The 20,670-nt window shown below is 48.0% G+C and overlaps 1 protein-coding gene across 2 annotated transcripts in view; it reads right to left on the minus strand.

The window, feature by feature from the left end:
* The window catches only part of HMGXB3 (HMG-box containing 3), a 78,120-nt gene that overhangs the window by 22,973 nt on the left and 34,477 nt on the right, over nucleotides 1–20,670 (minus strand). For both annotated transcript variants that reach the window (XM_069763589.1, XM_069763590.1), the window contains exons 12-15: nucleotides 14,829–15,130; nucleotides 8,500–8,630; nucleotides 4,903–5,034; nucleotides 201–385 (exon numbers count right to left, since the gene is read on the minus strand). In XM_069763589.1, coding sequence (XP_069619690.1) covers nucleotides 201–385; nucleotides 4,903–5,034; nucleotides 8,500–8,630; nucleotides 14,829–15,130 — 750 coding nt within the window. The remainder of the gene's footprint in view (nucleotides 1–200; nucleotides 386–4,902; nucleotides 5,035–8,499; nucleotides 8,631–14,828; nucleotides 15,131–20,670) is intronic.

A 20,670-nucleotide genomic window follows, 5' to 3' on the forward strand; every position in this document is an offset into this window, starting at 1 on the left:
GCTCAGCATTCACACCAGTGGTACATCTACAACAGGGATTATATCAAAACTACACCAAGCAGCCCAGTAAGTGACACATTGCTGGAATCAGGGTCTCTGCCCCTACATCATGCTGCTCTCAGATTCTTTTGCAAAACCCTGCTGACAGATTCCTTTTAAAGGAGTAGTCTCAAGAATTCCTAGTGGTGAAATCACATTACCTCAATGTTAGTCAGCGTCAATGTGTTCTCTACATTTCTCTGTGCTATTTCCACTTTTGGTGCAACGCCACATATACCACAGATCATGTCATTATAATCCCGGATAGTGAGGCACTCAAAAGCCCAATATCCGCAGCTCAGCAGCTCCTGCATCGCCAGCAGCTCTTCTGGACTCAGGATCTTCTCTAAGTGGAGAAAATAGAGCAGACATCAAAGAATAATCTACATTCCAGTAACTTTTCCGAATAAGCTGTTGTATCCTGCACTTTCACCAGATTCCTGCTCTGCATGATCTATCTGTTAATTTGCAATCCATCTTGAGCTAGTGGTGCTTTCAGCCATGCACAGCACAGCTCAGCGCACAGGGAAGGATTCCTACTCCTTATACCCTAGTTACCACACCGACAGGAGCAGTACCAGCATGGAGGACAATTTACAGAAGTAGTGCGCTGTGTAGATGCGAATCCAGCTTTGGGATCAGATACAAGACTTGTTAGAAAGCTCAGCACAATCTTGCTATGTCTCCATCTGCCTGTTTCCTCTCTCTGCTCCTCCCCTCCATAGATTATAAAGGGCTATGTCACATGACACCACAATGTGCTGGAAATTAGTCTTGTCAGGGAAAAACAGATTTAAAGGGAACCTGACAGCTGATAAATTCTGACCAATCCACAGGCAGTATGTGTCAGACACTAGCTGCATGATTTCAGCCACATGTGTGATTTTGAAAATTAAAAAGGACCAAGCTACATGGTAGACTAGTCGGACAAGTGTGTGCCTGACAGCTTCTCCTGCCTGATGCAAGGGACTGACAGGTCTCTTCCTGAGTTCATGTATAGGGAGAGACATGGTACTACAAGGAAGCGGGTGGGGAGAAGCCGCAGGGGAACCGCCTGTCCGACTAGTCTCTTACGTTTCTAAAGAATGTACCCCATGCACCACTCCGAAACCCGTACAAACTTGGTACAGCCCCTCCACTGGGTTATGAAAACGGCACGTAATCCAACAATCCAAGGCACCGTGTAATCCCCTTCCAAAATAGTTTTATTGACACCAAGAAAAAATATATGGTATATAAATATATACTCACCCAGGGGCAAGCAATCCGGTTCCGGTTCGATGGGCGTCGCGGTCCGGCGCCTTCTATCTTCATCAGATGACATCCTCTTCTTGTCTTCACAACGCAGCTCCGGCGCAGGCGTACTTTGTCTGCTCTGTTTAGGGCAGAGCAAAGTACTGCAGTGCGCAGGTCAGAGAGGCCCGGCACCTGAACACTGCAGTACTTTCCTCAACAGGGCAGACAAGAGTACACATGCGCTGGAATCGCAGCGTGAAGAGGACGTCATCTCATGAAGATAGAAGGCGCCGGACCGCGACGCCCATCGAACCGGAACCGGATTGCCCCTGGGTGAGTATAATCTAACCTCTATTTCTCATCTTACAGGATACATCGGGGGCTTATCTACAGCATTACAGAATGCTGTAGATAAGCCCCTGATGCCGGTGTGCAAAAAGAATAAAATCAAGCAAGATATAAATGTAACGGACATGGACGCCACTGGGAACTCTAGATTTTATTAAATCCATATATTTTGGCCTTAAAATAATTTTTGATATGCGTTAGGGTTTCATTAAATTTTTTTTGCAACATACGGTTTTTATAGGTTGTTTGTTTTCCTGTACATTCCTAAATGCAGAATGGGTTCCCTGAAAAACAGCCAGTCAACTTGTAACTTTTTTTAATCAGTTTTTCCGCCCATCCCAAAGTTGGGGTATGAACTCTAATATGGTTATAAATCAGCCAAAAGGAGCTCACAAACACACAGATAAAGGAGTTAGAAACTCTCCTATCTGAACAGCCACTAAAAGAAAAACGGTGCAAAATTTTTTAAATAAAAAATTATTTTAGCTCAAAATACATACCGTATATACTCGAGTATAAGCCGACCCGAGTATAAGCCGACCCCCCTAATTTTGCCACAAAAAACTGGGAAAACTTATTGACTCGAGTATAAGCCTAGGGTGGAAATGCAGCATTTACCGGTGAATTTCAAAAATAAAAATAGATCATTATTTCCCCATAGCTGTGCCATATAGTGCTCTGCACCGTTCATATTTCCCCATAGCTGTGCCACATATAGTGCTCTACACCATTCATATTTCCCCATAGCTGTGCCCCATATAGTGCTCTGCACCGTTCACTGTGCCCCCTAGCTGTGCCATATACAGTGCTCTGCACCGTTCACTGTGCCCCCTAGCTGTGCCTTATACGGTGCTCTGCACCGTTCACTGTGCCCCCTAGCTGTGCCATATACGGTGCCCTGCACCGTTCATTGTGCCCCCTAGCTGTGCCTTATACGGTGCTCTGCACCGTTCACTGTGCCCCCTAGCTGTGCCTTATACGGTGCTCTGCACCGTTCACTGTGCCCCCTAGCTGTGCCTTATACGGTGCTCTGCACCGTTCATTGTGCCCCCTAGCTGTGCCTTATACAGTGCTCTGCACCGTTCATTGTGCCCCCTAGCTGTGCCTTATACGGTGCTCTGCACCGTTCATTGTGCCCCCTAGCTGTGCCTTATACGGTGCTCTGCACCGTTCATTGTGCCCCCTAGCTGTGCCATATACGGTGCTCTGCACCGTTCATTGTGCCCCCTAGCTGTGCCTTATACAGTGCTCTGCACCGTTCATTGTGCCCCCTAGCTGTGCCTTATACGGTGCCCTGCACCGTTCACTGTGCCCCCTAGCTGTGCCTTATACGGTGCTCTGCACCGTTCATTGTGCCCCCTAGCTGTGCCTTATACGGTGCTCTGCACCGTTCATTGTGCCCCCTAGCTGTGCCTTATACGGTGCTCTGCACCGTTCACTGTGCCCCATAGCTGTGCCTTATACGGTGCTCTGCACCGTTCATTGTGCCCCATAGATGTGCCATATACGGTGCCCTGCACCGTTCATTGTGCCCCCTAGCTGTGCCTTATACGGTGCTCTGCACCGTTCATTGTGCCCCATTGCTGTGCCTTATACGGTGCTCTGCACCGTTCATTGTGCCCCCTAGCTGTGCCTTATACGGTGCCCTGCACCGTTCACTGTGCCCCCTAGCTGTGCCTTATACGGTGCTCTGCACCGTTCATTGTGCCCCCTAGCTGTGCCTTATACGGTGCTCTGCACCGTTCATTGTGCCCCCTAGCTGTGCCTTATACGGTGCTCTGCACCGTTCACTGTGCCCCATAGCTGTGCCTTATACGGTGCCCTGCACCGTTCACTGTGCCCCCTAGCTGTGCCTTATACGGTGCTCTGCACCGTTCATTGTGCCCCCTAGCTGTGCCTTATACGGTGCTCTGCACCGTTCATTGTGCCCCCTAGCTGTGCCTTATACGGTGCTCTGCACCGTTCACTGTGCCCCATAGCTGTGCCTTATACGGTGCTCTGCACCGTTCATTGTGCCCCCTAGCTGTGCCTTATACGGTGCTCTGCACCGTTCATTGTGCCCCATTGCTGTGCCATATACGGTGCTCTGCACCGTTCATTGTGCCCCATAGATGCTCCACATTAATCTGTGCTGCCGCTGCTACTGCTGCAATAAAAAAAAAAAAACACATACTCACCTCCCTTGATTGCAGCTCCCAGCGTCTCGTTCCGGCGCCTCCATCTTCCCGGCGTCTCTGCTCTGACTGATCAGGCAGAGGGCGCCGCGCACACTATATGCGTCATCGCGCCCTCTGCCTGATCAGTCAGAGCGCAGACGCCGGGAAGATGGAGGCGCCGGCCGGGAAGATGGAGCGACGCTCGGCGGCTGGAACGAGGACAGGTGAATATGCTATACTTACCTAGTCCTGGCGATCCTCGCGCTGTCCCTCTGCCTGGTCTTCGGCGCTGCAGCTTCTTTCTCTATCAGCGGTCACCGGCACCGCTGATTAGAGAAATGAATAAGCGGCTCCGCCCCTATGGGAGGTGGAGCCGCTTATTCATTTCTGTAATGAGCGGTCCCACGTGACCGCTGAAGAGGGGAAGAAGCTGCAGCGCCGAAGCCCGTGGGACGGCAGGGACAGCGCGAGGATCGCTGGGACTAGGTAAGTATACCTCAGCGCCCTCACCCCCTCACCTGCCGACCCCACCGCTACCGTGACTCGAGTATAAGCCGAGGGGGGCACTTTCAGCCCTAAAATTTGGGCTGAAAATCTCGGCTTATACTCGAGTATATACGGTACATGTAAGTTAAAAAAAAGGTCCTCAAGGGAGGCCATATCTTTTTACAATGCTTCATCAAAATAATTGGTAAAAACGTTTTTTAGTCACACCGTCATACAATGTCGTAATAAACAAGCAAAAAAGTGTCCATAGCCTTTAAAAACCATGAAACTTTTGAAGATGGGCGCACCGATTCAGGAGAATACGCGTCCGTCAGCCAGGTCAGTAGTCTCGCGAATATCTTACTTTTTGGGTGACCCCTGCCGAGGTTTTTGATTAGCCGTGCTGGTGTGACGTCATCTGTGAATCACGCTGCAATGATGGCGTCACACCAGCCTAGCTAATCAAAAGCTAAGCCATTGATCCTGGAAGGAAAGACATTCGCGAGCCTCCCGTCCAGCGTCCAGAGACTATTGACCTGGTCAATGCATCAAAGTCTCGCAAACACCTCTCTAGTGAAGACTGATGAAAGTTTAGGACATTCGGCACCATGCTTGTATTAACTCTATAAGGCTTTACCTGATTGACTCTGCACGGACTCCAAGATGTTGCTGATGGACGTTTTGGGATCTTCTCCTATTTTTATTTGGTTCCGGATAGAAAAAAGAAGATCTATACTAACCAGAAGCCTGTTCCCCACATTGAAGAGTCCTGATAATGAGAATGGAAACATTATAAGGAAACCGTTCATGAAAAAAAAACAACTGCATAAACTTCTGATTATAGAATTTTACTGGAAATTGGAGATTTGCAATAATGAGAGGTGTGGGACAATCAGAGGAGCGGTGTAAGAAGTTCACCCGTAGTTTTAGGTCAAGTCTTATTATTCGCTTATCACTTTATTATCCATCTTTAGGGAAACGTTCGATTCCTCACCACTCACTGCAGTAATGATGAGCAGGATACACTGGCTTCAGCTTTTGAGAAGGGAGATTCTGAAATGGGCGTATAATGTGACCCACCTTGTACACTGGGTAAATGTCCATGTATCTAGGACTTGTCCCGAATAGTGCATGTAACCCCCCTCCCCACCAAAAAAAAAAAAAATTACAGATTTACATCAGATTTACAGGCAAAATAATGCATATATGGTCCTTCACCAGACCCAAAAATATATACCGACCGCACATCAGACACAATAAATAAATCCTCTCTGGACCTGATGAACTCAGACAGGCTCCAAGTCAGATTTACCTTTTTTGGGAAAAAGGATGCGCCATTATACCCACGTTGTGGTGTTCTTGCCACACATGGATGTAATGGTTGTTACAGTAGATGGCGCGGTCAACATTTGCTACAATGGCCAAGATCAGAGTTCCCTCAGATCCATGCAATTTAAGCCCAATGATGCTACTGTCAAGACCCATTTTAAACTTCTGTCATGATCAGGACATGTGCACAGTCATGGATGAAAGTATTGGCACCCTGGAAATTGTTCCAGAAAATGTAGTTATAACTGTGCATACAGAGAGAACTGCACAGAAAGAGGATTAAATGATGAAAACACAGTTCATGTGGAACCTTTCCTGACAATACTATATATCTATCTACTCAGCTCCTTCTGCTCTATAACATGGTGCCTCCAGATTCGCATTTTTTTTGGTGACAGGTTCCCGTTAGATTTCTTTGGAACCTGATTGGGGCTGCTAATCCACCATTCGGACTATCCTATGTTGCAACCTTTCATTAATTTTTCACACAATACAAAGATTAAGCCGAATTCTCCCCTTTTTATCTGGTTTCATGTGTGATTTTCATATTTCCCTACACCTGTTACTTGCCACAGGTGAGTTTGAACGAGCATCACATGCTTGAAACAAAGTTGTTTAGCCATAATTTTGGAAAGGTGCCAACAATTTTGTCTGGACCATTTTGGGGTTTTGTGTGAAATGATGTCCTATTTTCCCTTTTTTGGGTTATTCCAATACACACAAAGGAAAAAACATGTGTAATTTCAATACTTTTCAGGAGAGATGCTCCATTTACTGAAAAATTTAAAGGGGGACAACAATTTCCGCCATGACTGTATATGTATATACAGTATACATTTTGATATATACACAGATATATATACACATATATATATCTATAATATAACGCTGGGAGCATCACTCTGTCCGAAGCCTTTACGGACTGCGCAGGCGCAAGCGCCGGCGCAGTCTGGCCCCCACAGAGTGACGCTCCCAGGAGATCGCGGTATGCGTAAACACTGAACGCACACCGCGATCTCCACCGGAGAGTCAGGGACCGCCAGGAGGGTAAGTATATTCACCTTTCCCCGTTCCAGCGCTGCGTGCGGCTCCGTCTCCCGGCTCCTCTGCTGTGACAGTTCAGAGGGCGCGATGACGCGCTTAATGCGCGCCGGCGCCGCCCTCTGACTTACCAGTCACAGGCAGAGGAGCCGGAGTGTGTCTTCAAGAAAATGGCGCCGGAAAGCGCAGATTGCGCAGGCGCCGATTCCTGCTGCCGGAATCGGCGCCTGCGCAGTCCGCGCTTTCCGGCGCCATTTTCTTGAAGACACACCTGCAGTGGAGCCGGACAATAGGTGAGTATGGTATTTTTTTTATTTTTTTATATGGCAGCAGCATACGGGGGCATACACACTGGAGCGTCTTATGGGGGGCATATCATACAATGGTGGCGCAGGATGGGAGCAGCACATGACAGAACGGGGACAGGATGGCAGCAGCACATGACAGAACGGGAGCAGGATGGCAGCAGCACATGACAGAACGGGCGCAGGATGGGAGCAGCACATGACAGAACGGGGGCGCAGGTTTGGAGCAGCACATGACAGAACGGGGGCGCAGGATGGGAGCAGCACATGACAGGATGGGAGCAGCAAATGACAGAATGGAGGCGCAGGATGGGAGCAGCACATGACAGAACGGGGGCGCAGGATGGGAGCAGCACATGACAGAATGGGGGCGCAGGATGGAGCAGCACATGACAGAATGGGGGCGCAGGATGGAGCAGCACATGACAGGATGGGGGCGCAGGATGGGAGCAGCACATGAGGATGGGGACGCAGGATGGAGCAGCACATGACAGGATGGGGACGCAGGATGGAGCAGCACATGACAGAATGGGGGCGCAGGATGGAGCAGCACATGACAGGATGGGGACGCAGGATGGAGCAGCACATGACAGGATGGGGGCGCAGGATGGGAGCAGCACATGACAGGATGGGGATGCAGGATGGAGCAGCACATGACAGGATGGGGACGCAGGATGGAGCAGCACATACCAGGATGGAGACCATATACCAATATAAATGCTCGCCACCCGGGCGTAGAACGGGTTCAATAGCTATATATATTAAAATTCATTGTGGTAATATTATATATATATACACACACACACACAGTTACGTCCATATATATTTGGACAGAGACAACATTTTTCTAATTTTGGTTATAGACATTACCACAATGAATTTTAAACAAAACAATTCAGATGCAGTTGAAGTTCAGACTTTCAGCTTTCATTTGAGGGTTTCCACTCCTAATATTGTAGCAATTTCTCGGGTGGGTTTTTTCTGTTTTCGCAGCTTAAGGATGGCTGGTTTCACCTGCATGGAGAGCTCCTTTGACCGCATGTTTACTTCACAGCAAAACCTTCCAAATGCAAGCACCACACCTCAAATCAACTCCAGGCCTTTTATCTGCTTAATTGAGAATGACATAACGAAGGGATTGCCCACACCTGTCCATGAAATATCCTTGGAGTCAATTGTCCAATTACTTTTGGTCCCTTTAAAAACAGGGTGGCACATGTTAAGGAGCTGAAACTCCTAAACCCTTCATCCAATTTTAATGTGGATACCCTCAAATGAAAGCTGAAAGTCTGAACTCCAACTGCATCTGAATTGTTTTTGTTTTTAAATTTATTGTGGTAATGTCTATAACCAAAATTAGAAAAATGTTGTCTCTGTCCAAATGTATATGGACCTAACTGTATATATATATCATATACACACACACATACATACACACACATTTTAAGCATATAACATACCCAGAAGGTTTGGTAGTTTCCACATCTACCGTATAATCCGTATACTCTCCTCCGTCCCGGTGCACCTTATAATAAATGTGCATTTTTTATTATACATACCGGTATAGATGTCACTGAAGCTGTGCAGTGCCAGACACTGGGGGTTCAGACAGACCTTCACCTGAGTGGTCACCGGCTGCAGATGGGTTGCTGTTAATAACCAGCAGTCATGAGCGCCGGCTGCAGAGTTACTAGATAGGAAGAGCGGATTGCGAAATTACCGTTTGTCCAAACAAAGAAAAGTCTAAGTTTCTTCTAGTGTGGAATCCAGTATTGAGCCCCCCGACACCTGAGCTTTAGCCTTAAGAAGCTGCCTCTCTTGGATAGTGGCAGTTATAGGCTCATATATGTGTGGATATCAGAGAGAGTCATGTGGATCCACATAATGGCCATGTTCGGATAACATACCATACATTATTAAAATGCCCTCGTTGTACATTACTAATCATTCGCTTCCTGCTACTTTTGTAGCACCAACGCATTTCACAGTAAAGTACAGAGTTTGTCATATTCCCAATGACACGGATCACAATCTTATTCCTCTGTCACCGTCATTCACACTAGAGCCTAGTAAACAATTCCCAAAGTGGGACATAATAGTAAGTACTATTTAGGGTCACCATGTATGTAGCGGGCCCAAGAGTTGAGCCTCCAGCATAATCGGAGGATGTGTTATACAGTCAGTATCTGCAGTGACCAGAGCTAGCCTTTGGCGATCACTGACTGCGGCAATTAAACGGTACAATCACTGCTGTGCACATGGATAGGCTCCCACCGCACTTCTCACAATGAGAATGCAGGATATTAATGGGACCACAATGTGGCTGCAGCATGCCACAGCAGCCAGGAGCCTAACTGAAGGCGCCCATTGCCATCTCCCTGCTTCTAAGGAGCAGACCCTGAGGCTGGTTGTATATGAGATAACTTCAATTTTGCTATACATACACCAATAAATATAAAAACTGCATGCTTCGATAGAGTGATAAAAAAAAAATGAAAAAATTCAGCTTTTAAGTAAAAAAAAAAAAATGAAAATAAAAAAAAGACAAATATATTTGCCATTGCCACATCCATAAAAGGATTAAATATCACAATAGCATAAATGATGAAAATAATAAACATGTACGGTAAAGTGAATATAAATTGAATGATGGATGGAGAGGTGGTGAAACATGCGCACTACTGCTCCCATACAGTCGATGGAGAGGTGGTGAAGCATGCGCACTACTGCTCCCATACAGTCGATGGAGAGGTGGTGAAGCATGCGCACAACTGCTCCCATACAGTGGATGGAGAGGTGGTGAAGCATGTGCACTACTGCTCCCATACACAGTGGATGGAGAGGTGGTGAAACATGCGCCCTACTGCTCCCATACACAGTGGATGGAGAGGTGGTGAAGCATGCGCACTACTGCTCCCATACACAGTGGATGGAGAGGTGGTGAAGCATGCGCACTACTGCTCCCATACACAGTGGATGGAGAGGTGATGAAGCATGCGCACTACTGCTCCCATACACAGTGGATGGAGGTGGTGAAGCATGTGCACTACTGCTCCCATACACAGTGGATGGAGAGGTGATGAAACATGCGCCCTACTGCTCCCATACACAGTGGATGGAGAGGTGATGAAGCATGCGCACTACTGCTCCCATATACAGTGGATGGAGAGGTGGTGAAGCATGCGCAGTACTGCTCCCATATACAGTGGATGGAGAGGTGGTGAAACATGTGCACTACTGCTCCCATACACAGTGGATGGAGAGGTGGTGAAGCATGCGCACTACTGCTCCCATACACAGTGGATGGAGAGGTGGTGAAATATGCGCACTACTGCTCCTATACACAGTGGATGGAGAGGTGGTGAAGCATGCGCACTACTGCTCCTATACACAGTGGATGGAGAGGTGGTGAAACATGCGCACTACTGCTCCCATATACAGTGGATGGAGAGGTGGTGAAGCATGCGCACTACTGCTCCTATACACAGTGGATGGAGAGGTGGTGAAGCATGCGCACTACTGCTCCCATACACAGTGGATGGAGAGGTGGTGAAATATGCGCACTACTGCTCCCATACACAGTGGATGGAGAGGTGGTGAAATATGCGCACTACTGCTCCTATACACAGTGGATGGAGAGGTGATGAAACATGCGCACTACTGCTCCCATACACAGTGGATGGAGAGGTGGTGAAACATGCGCCCTACTGCTCCCATATATAGTGGATGGAGAGGTGGTGAAACATGCGCACTACTGCTCCCATACACAGTGGATGGAGAGGTGATGAAACATGTGCACTACTGCTCCCATACACAGTGGATGGAGAGGTGATGAAGCATGCGCACTACTGCTCCCATACACAGTGGATGGAGAGGTGGTGAAGCATGCGCACTACTGCTCCTATACACAGTGGATGGAGGTGGTGAAACATGCGCACTACTGCTCCTATACACAGTGGATGGAGAGGTGGTGAAACATGCGCACTACTGCTCCCATACACAGTGGATGGAGAGGTGGTGAAACATGCGCCCTACTGCTCCCATATATAGTGGATGGAGAGGTGGTGAAACATGTGCACTACTGCTCCCATACACAGTGGATGGAGAGGTGATGAAACATGTGCACTACTGCTCCCATACACAGTGGATGGAGAGGTGATGAAGCATGCGCACTACTGCTCCCATACACAGTGGATGGAGAGGTGGTGAAGCATGCGCACTACTGCTCCTATACACAGTGGATGGAGGTGGTGAAACATGCGCACTACTGCTCCTATACACAGTGGATGGAGAGGTGGTGAAACATGCGCACTACTGCTCCTATACACAGTGGATGGAGGTGGTGAAGCATGCGCACTACTGCTCCTATACACAGTGGATGGAGAGGTGGTGAAACATGCGCACTACTGCTCCTATACACAGTGGATGGAGAGGTGGTGAAACATGCGCACTACTGCTCCCATACACAGTGGATGGAGAGGTGGTGAAGCATGCGCACTACTGCTCCCATACACAGTGGATGGAGAGGTGGTGAAACATGTGCACTACTGCTCCTATACACAGTGGATGGAGAGGTGGTGAAACATGTGCACTACTGCTCCCATACACAGTGGATGGAGAGGTGGTGAAGCATGTGCACTACTGCTCCCATACACAGTGTATGGAGAGGTGGTGAAATATGCGCACTACTGCTCCTATACACAGTGGATGGAGAGGTGGTGAAACATGCGCACTACTGCTCCTATACACAGTGGATGGAGGTGGTGAAGCATGCGCACTACTGCTCCTATACACAGTGGATGGAGAGGTGGTGAAACATGCGCACTACTGCTCCTATACACAGTGGATGGAGAGGTGGTGAAACATGTGCACTACTGCTCCCATACACAGTGGATGGAGAGGTGGTGAAGCATGTGCACTACTGCTCCCATACACAGTGTATGGAGAGGTGGTGAAATATGCGCACTACTGCTCCTATACACAGTGGATGGAGAGGTGGTGAAACATGCGCACTACTGCTCCTATACACAGTGGATGGAGAGGTGGTGAAACATGCGCACTACTGCTCCCATACACAGTGGATGGAGAGGTGGTGAAACATGCGCACTACTGCTCCCATACACAGTGGATGGAGAGGTGGTGAAACATGTGCACTACTGCTCCCATACACAGTGGATGGAGAGGTGGTGAAGCATGCGCACTACTGCTCCCATATATAGCGGATGGAGAGGTGGTGAAGCATGCGCCCTACTGCTCCCATATATAGTGGATGGAGAGGTGGTGAAACATGCGCACTACTGCTCCCATACACAGTGGATGGAGAGGTGGTGAAACATGCGCACTACTGCTCCCATACACAGTGGATGGAGAGGTGGTGAAGCATGCGCACTACTGCTCCCATATATAGTGGATGGAGAGGTGGTGAAGCATGCGCCCTACTGCTCCCATATATAGTGGATGGAGAGGTGGTGAAGCATGCGCCCTACTGCTCCCATATATAGTGGATGGAGAGGTGGTGAAACATGCGCACTACTGCTCCCATACACAGTGGATGGAGAGGTGGTGAAACATGCGCACTACTGCTCCCATACACAGTGGATGGAGAGGTGGTGAAACATGCGCACTACTGCTCCTATACACAGTGGATGGAGAGGTGGTGAAACATGCGCACTACTGCTCCCATACACAGTGGATGGAGAGGTGGTGAAACATGCGCACTACTGCTCCCATACACAGTGGATGGAGAGGTGGTGAAACATGTGCACTACTGCTCCCATACACAGTGGATGGAGAGGTGGTGAAACATGTGCACTACTGCTCCCATATACAGTGGATGGAGAGGTGGTGAAACATGTGCACTACTGCTCCCATACACAGTGGATGGAGAGGTGGTGAAACATGTGCACTACTGCTCCCATACACAGTGGATGGAGAGGTGGTGAAACATGTGCACTACTGCTCCCATACACAGTGGATGGAGAGGGGTGAAGCATGCGCACTACTGCTCCCATACACAGTGGATGGAGAGGTGGTGAAACATGTGCACTACTGCTCCCATACACAGTGGATGGAGAGGTGGTGAAACATGTGCACTACTGCTCCCATATACAGTGGATGGAGAGGTGGTGAAACATGCGCACTACTGCTCCCATACACAGTGGATGGAGAGGTGGTGAAACATGTGCACTACTGCTCCCATACAGTGGATGGAGAGGGGTGAAACATGCGCACTACTGATCCCATACACAGTGGATGGAGAGGTGGTGAAGCATGTGCACTACTGCTCCCATACACAGTGGATGGAGAGGTGGTGTAACATGCGCACTACTGCTCCCATACACAGTGGATGGAGAGGTGGTGAAACATGTGCACTACTGCTCCCATACACAGTGGATGGAGAGGGGTGAAGCATGCGCACTACTGCTCCCATACACAGTGGATGGAGAGGTGGTGAAACATGTGCACTACTGCTCCCATACACAGTGGATGGAGAGGTGGTGAAGCATGCGCACTACTGCTCCCATATATAGTGGATGGAGAGGTGGTGAAACATGCGCACTACTGCTCCTATACACAGTGGATGGAGAGGTGGTGAAACATGCGCACTACTGCTCCCATACAGTGGATGGAGAGGTGGTGAAACATGCGCACTACTGCTCCCATACACAGTGGATGGAGAGGTGGTGAAGCATGCGCACTACTGCTCCTATACACAGTGGATGGAGAGGTGGTGAAACATGCGCACTACTGCTCCCATACACAGTGTATGGAGTGGTGGTGAAACATGCGCACTACTGCTCCTATACACAGTGGATGGAGAGGTGGTGAAACATGCGCAGTACTGCTCCTATACAAAGTGGATGGAGAGGTGGTGAAACATGTGCACTACTGCTCCTATACAAAGTGGATGGAGAGGTGGTGAAACATGTGCACTACTGCTCCTATACAAAGTGGATGGAGAGGTGGTGAAACATGTGCACTACTGCTCCTATACACAGTGGATGGAGAGGTGGTGAAGCATGCGCAGTACTGCTCCTATACAAAGTGGATGGAGAGGTGGTGAAACATGCGCACTACTGCTCCCATACACAGTGGATGGGAGGTGGTGAAACATGCGCACTACTGCTCCTATACACAGTGGATGGAGAGGTGGTGAAACATGCGCACTACTGCTCCCATACACAGTGTATGGAGTGGTGGTGAAACATGCGCACTACTGCTCCTATACACAGTGGATGGAGAGGTGGTGAAACATGCGCAGTACTGCTCCTATACAAAGTGGATGGAGAGGTGGTGAAGCATGCGCACTACTGCTCCTATACACAGTGGATGGAGAGGTGGTGAAACATGCACACTACTGCTCCTATACACAGTGGATGGAGAGGTGGTGAAACATGCGCACTACTGCTCCCATACACAGTGTATGGAGTGGTGGTGAAACATGCGCACTACTGCTCCCATACACAGTGGATGGAGAGGTGGTGAAGCATGCGCACTACTGCTCCCATACACAGTGGATGGAGAGGTGGTGAAGCATGCGCAGTACTGCTCCTATACAAAGTGGATGGAGAGGTGGTGAATCAATCCATGCATACATATTAGTTTTGGGATAGCACCTGCAATTTACAATAGGCAATTTCCAGATAGACCATTAAAGGGGTTTTCTGGGGAAGTCATACAACGATGGTCTATTTTCAGGCCTTGAATGTTGGACCACAAATGTCAGTCTCCCACCGAACAACTCAAAGTAGGGAGGCAATGAAAAATGAATATTAGTTTCCCAGTAATCTCTACGGTAAATAGTAAGTGTTGGTTTCATCGGAAATTACATAAGGGAGTAGGAAAAATTATTGGCGCAACAGATACTGAAAAAAACAAAGCAACTCACTTCTTGTCATTCTTGTATAACTGGGTTTCACAAAGAAGACACTGGTCAGATGGAGACTCGTAGACGTTGGCCCAGGAGGTCTGCTCTATGGTGACCGTGCCATCGCTGACATCAGAGAGCACTAGCCGAGAACTATTCAGCTCTTGGATCAGACTGAATGTTTCGGATAATTCAGACTCATTCTCAGGGATCTGAACAGATTTGCGGAGGAGCTGCACGGTGGACTGTCGCTGGACTTCTTTTTGGCTTTGGGTAAGAGACTCGCGCACACTCAGGTCAGTGGAAATACAAATGGGGGATTCCTGTAATAACAAATTGTCTATTAGACATGATCAGCGGCAGCTACGTCAGAGTGACCGCCGGCGGTGAGATACACAGTCTAGACGGAGGCAACACAAAGGTGGTCTCCTCCATATCAAAGATGTCTCACTGGAGTCATCTACTTGTTTAATTACCGGATTAGCTGCAATTCCCATGAGCACAGAACGATCGGTAGATGATTGTTCTGTGCGCATACACTTTTATGGTTCTCGGCAGCACTTGTCCTGTTCACACAAGAGGCTGTGCTGTCGAGAATGTGAATTTTTTCTTTAAACATGTTTAAAAATCATTTCACCTGACGACTGAGCGTTTTGTTCGTTTGTCGGGTGATCAGCAGCCGATTTATCAGGCAACGATCATCTTAGGAATGCATCGGTCAGTGTAAATACAGGCCAATCCAGAGTTTCCTCCAAAACAAACCCTCATCTACCAAAACAACTATCCTTAGATTTCTTTTTAAGGAGGTACATAAGGGGTGGTCCGAAATCAACATTGATTTTAATCCAAAAATCTGTTTATCTATTTATATAATTGTCTAAGGGGTACTTCTGTCTGTTTCTAACTTCCGTCTGTCTGTCGCGGAAATCCCGGGTAGCTGATTGGTTGCGGCCGCCTGGCCGCGACCAATCAGCAACAGGCACAGTCTGGCCGTGAATTGGCCCCTCCCTACTCCCCTCCAGTCAGTGCCCCCTCCATACTCCCCTCCAGTCAGCGGCAACATAGGGTTTTAGCAGTCCATTAAACGGACTGTATTACACCGCAGCATAACGCGGTGTCATGCAGTCCGTTAACGCTGCTATTAACCCTGTGTGACCAACTTTTTACTATTGATGCTGCCTATGCAGCATCAACAGTAAAAACATATAATGTTAAAAATAAAAAACATTATATTCTCACCTTTCGGCGTCCGCAGCAGCCTGTCCTGCTCCTCGCGACGCTCCGGTCCCAAGAATGCATTGCAGCAATGACCCCAGATGACGTAGTGGTCTCACGAGACCGCTACATCATCACGTGTTATTGCCGCAAAGCATCACTGGGAACGGAGCGTCGCCAGGAGCATCGCTAAAGGCCTGGGCTGGATCCGGGGGCCACCGGAAGGTGAGTATATAACTATTTTTTATTTGAATTGTTTTTTTTAACAGGGATATGGTGCCCACATTGCTACATACTACGTGGGCTGTTTTATATACTGCGTGGGTTGTGTTATATACTGTGTGGCCTGTGTTATATACTACACCACTGTGCTATATACTATGTGGGCTGTGCTATATACTACGTGGCTGTGCAATATACTACGTGGCTGTGCAATATACTACGTGGGCGGTGCTTTATACTACATGGGCTGTGCTATATACTGCGTGGGCTGTGCTATATACTGCGTGGGCTGTGCTATATACTGCGTGGGCTGTGCTATATACTGCGTGGGCTGTGCTATATACTGCGTGGGCTGTGCTATATACTGCGTGGACAGTGTTATATACTGCGTGGGCTGTCTTAAATGCTGTGTGGGCTGTGCTATATACTGCGTGGGCTGTGCTATATACTACGTGGGCTGTGCTATATACTATGTGGGCTGTGCTATATACTACGTGGGCTGTGCTATATACTACGTGGGTTGTGCTATATACTACGTGGGCTGTGCTATATACTACGTGGGCTGTGCTATATACTACGTGGCTGTGCTATATACTACGTGGCTGTGCTATATACTGTGGCTGTGCAATATTTTAAGTGGAAATCTTCATAAATAAACTACCGTACATACTCGAGTATAAGCCGAGGTTTTCAGCCCACTTTTTTGGGCTAAAAGTAATCCTCTCGGCCTATACTCGAGTCATACCCAGGGGTCGGCAGGGAAGGGGGAGCAGAGCTGTGTGATAATACTCACAAGCTTCTGACGCGGTCCATGCACATCGCTGGTTCCCCAGCGCCGGCAGCTTCTTCCTGTAGCGAGCGGTCACATGGTACCGCTCATTACAGTAATGAATATGGACCCAACTCCACTCCCATAGGGGTGGAGCCACAAATTCATTACTGTAATGAGCGGTACCATGTGACCGCTCACTACAGGAAGAAGCTGCCGGCGTCGGGGAACAGACGTGCAGGGACCGCGCTAGGAGCAGGTGTGTATAACGCAGTGCGCGATATACACCTGTTCCCCGTTCCTTCGTCAGCGCCGCTGTGTCTTCCGCGTCCTCTGCAGTGACGCTCCGGTCAGAGGGCGCGATGAAGCGATAAGTGCGCGTGCCGCCCTCTGAGAGGACGGGGAAGACACAGCGGCGGTCGGCGGTGGAACGGGGGAGCAGGTGAACATCGCAAGTGCCAGGGGCCCGAGAGGCGAGTATGTCACTTTTAATTTTTTTTAATCGCAGCAACAGCATATGGGGCAAATGTCTGTATGGAGCATCTTATGGGGCCATGTGCAGCGTTATATGGGGCAAATATCTGTATGGGGCCACGTGTAGCATTATATGGGGCAATTATCTGTATGGAGCATCTTATGGGGCCATGTGCAGCATTATATGGGGCAATTATCTGTTTGAAGCATCTTATGGGGCCATGGGCAGCATTACATGGGGCAAATATCTGTATGGGGCCATGTGCAGCATTATATGGGGCAAATATCTGTATGGGGCATCTTATGGGGCCATAATCTACATTTGTGTAGCATTATACAGGGCAAATGTGTCTATGGAGCACCTTATGGGGCCATAATCAACATTTGTGCAGCATTATATGGGGCATATTTTAATATGGAGCATCTTATGGAGCCCATCATGAACTGTATGGAGCATTATATGGGGCTCCTGATTCAATATGGATATTCAAAAACACTTAAACTACTGATGTCTCAATTAATTTTACTTTTATTGGTATCTATTTTTATTTTTGAAATTTACCAGTAGCTGCTGCATTTCCCACCCTAGGTTTATACTCGAGTCATTAGGTTTTCCCAGTTTTTTGTGGCAAAATTAGCGGGGGGGTCGGCTTATACTCGAGTATATACGGTACATACATATTCTAGAATACCCGATGCGTTAGAATCGGGCCACCATCTAGTTTACTAAAATAATCTAATCTATTTTTTACTACTTAATTAAAAAGTCCTTACCATTTCCCCTCTACTCTATCTAATTGCTTTATTTTTTTTTTACCTATAATAATAATTATAATAATAATTTTTATTTATATAGCGCCAACATATTCCGCAGCGCTTTACAAGTTATAGAGGGGACTTGTACAGACAATAGACATTACAGCATAACAGAAATACAGTTCAAAACAGATACCAGGAGGAGTGAGGGCCCTGCTCGCAAGCTTACAAACTATGGGGAAAAGGGGAGACACGAGAGGTGGATGGTAACAATTGCTTTAGTTATTCGGACCAGCTATAGTGTAAGGCTCGGGTGTTCATGTAAAGCTGCATGAACCAGTATGTAGCAGTACAGACACAGAGGGCTAATACTGCATAAAGTGTATGAACATGATGCGAGGAACTTTTTTTCTTTTATTTATTATAAATAGGCCACACAGGGATCGTTAGGTTAATGCATTGAGGCGGTAGGCCAGTCTGAACAAATGAGTTTTTAGGGTACGCTTAAAACTGTGGGGATTGGGGATTAATCGTATTAACCTAGGTAGTGCATTCCAAAAAATCGGCGCAGCACGTGTAAAGTCTTGGAGACGGGAGTGGGAGGTTCTGATTATTGAGGATGCTAGCCTGAGGTCATTAGCGGAGCGGAGGGCACGGGTAGGGTGGTAGACTGATACCAGGGAGGAGATGTAGGGTGGTGCTGAGCCATGGAGTGCTTTGTGGATGAGGGTAGTAGTTTTGTACTGGATTCTGGAGTGGATGGGTAGCCAGTGTAATGACTGGCACAGGGTAGAGGCATCGGTGTAACGGTTGGTGAGGAATATGATCCTGGCTGCAGCATTCAGGACAGATTGGAGCGGGGAGAGTTTTGCAAGAGGGAGGCCGATTAGTAGAGAGTTACAATAGTCCAGACGAGAATGAATAAGTGAAACAGTAAGAGTTTTTGCAGAGTCGAAAGTAAGAAAAGGGCGAATTCTAGAAATGTTTTTGAGATGCAGGTAAGAAGAGCGAGCCAGTGATCGGATGTAGGGGGTGAATGAAAGGTCAGAATCAAGGATGACCCCAAGGCAGCGGGCATGTTGCTTTGGAGTAATGGTGGAACCGCACACGGAGATGGCAATGTCAGGCAAAGGTAGGTTAGTAGAGGGAGAGAACACGAGGAGTTCAGTTTTTGACAGGTTTAGTTTCAGATAGAGGGAGGACATGATGTTAGAGACAGCGGTAAGACAATCACTGGCGTTTTCTAAAAAGGTCGGTGTGATATCAGGAGAAGAAGTGTATAATTGGGTGTCGTCAGCATAGAGATGGTACTGGAAACCAAATCTACTGATTGTTTGTCCAATAGGGGCAGTATACAACGAGAAGAGTAGGGGGCCTAGGACTGATCCTTGAGGAACCCCAACAGTAAGGGGAAGGTGAGAGGAGGAGGAACCAGCAAAACATACAGTGAAGGATCGGTCAGAGAGATAAGAGGAGAACCAGGAGAGAACGGTGTCCTTGAGGCCGATGGAGCGGAGCATAGTGAGGAGGAGCTGATGATCCACAGTGTCGAATGCTGCAGAGAGATCCAAGAGAATTAGCATGGAGTAGTGACCATTAGATTTAGCTGTTAGTAGGTCATTAGAGACTTTAGTGAGGGCAGTTTCAGTAGAGTGTAAAGAGCGGAAGCCAGATTGAAGAGGGTCGAGAAGAGAGTTATCTGAGAGATAGCGGGTAAGACGGGAGTGGACCAGGCGTTCGAGGAGTTTAGAGATGAAGGGAAGATTAGAGACAGGTCTATAATTAGCGGCACAGTTTTGATCGAGGGATGGTTTTTTAAGTAATGGATGTATGATGGCATGCTTAAATGAGGAGGGAAAAATACCGGAAGTGAGGGAAAGGTTGAATATTTTTGTTAGGTGAGAGGTGACAGCCGGGGAAAGGGACTGGAGGAGATGTGATGGAATGGGGTCACTGGTGCAAGTGGTCGGGCGAGAAGATGCAAGGAGCCTGCTTACTTCTTCTTCTGTAACTGCTTCAAAGTCAGAGAGTGAACTAGATGCAGTGGGGGAGGTAGGACAGTGCATGGTATGAAGAGATTGGGAGATGATTTCCTGTCGAACGTGGTCAATTTTTTCTTTGAAGTAATTGGCCAGATCGTCAGAACGGAGATCCGTGGTTGGGGCCTGCTCTCTTGGGTTGAGTAGGGACTGGAACGTGTCAAAGAGACGTTTAGGGTTATTGGACAGGGAGGTGATGAGGGTGTTGAAGTAGGTTTGTTTGGAGAGGTGAAGGGCAGAATTGTATGTCTTTAGCATGAACTTATAATGGATGAAATCTTCGGGTAGATTAGATTTTCTCCAGACGTTCTGCGCACCTGGAGCACCGCTGCAGGAAACGTGTTTGCAGCGTGTGCCACGGTTGTTGCCGTCTGTGCTGACTTGTTTT

Source organism: Ranitomeya imitator, chromosome 4 (assembly GCF_032444005.1).
Source record: "Ranitomeya imitator isolate aRanImi1 chromosome 4, aRanImi1.pri, whole genome shotgun sequence".
NCBI classification, from domain to species: domain Eukaryota; kingdom Metazoa; phylum Chordata; class Amphibia; order Anura; family Dendrobatidae; genus Ranitomeya; species Ranitomeya imitator.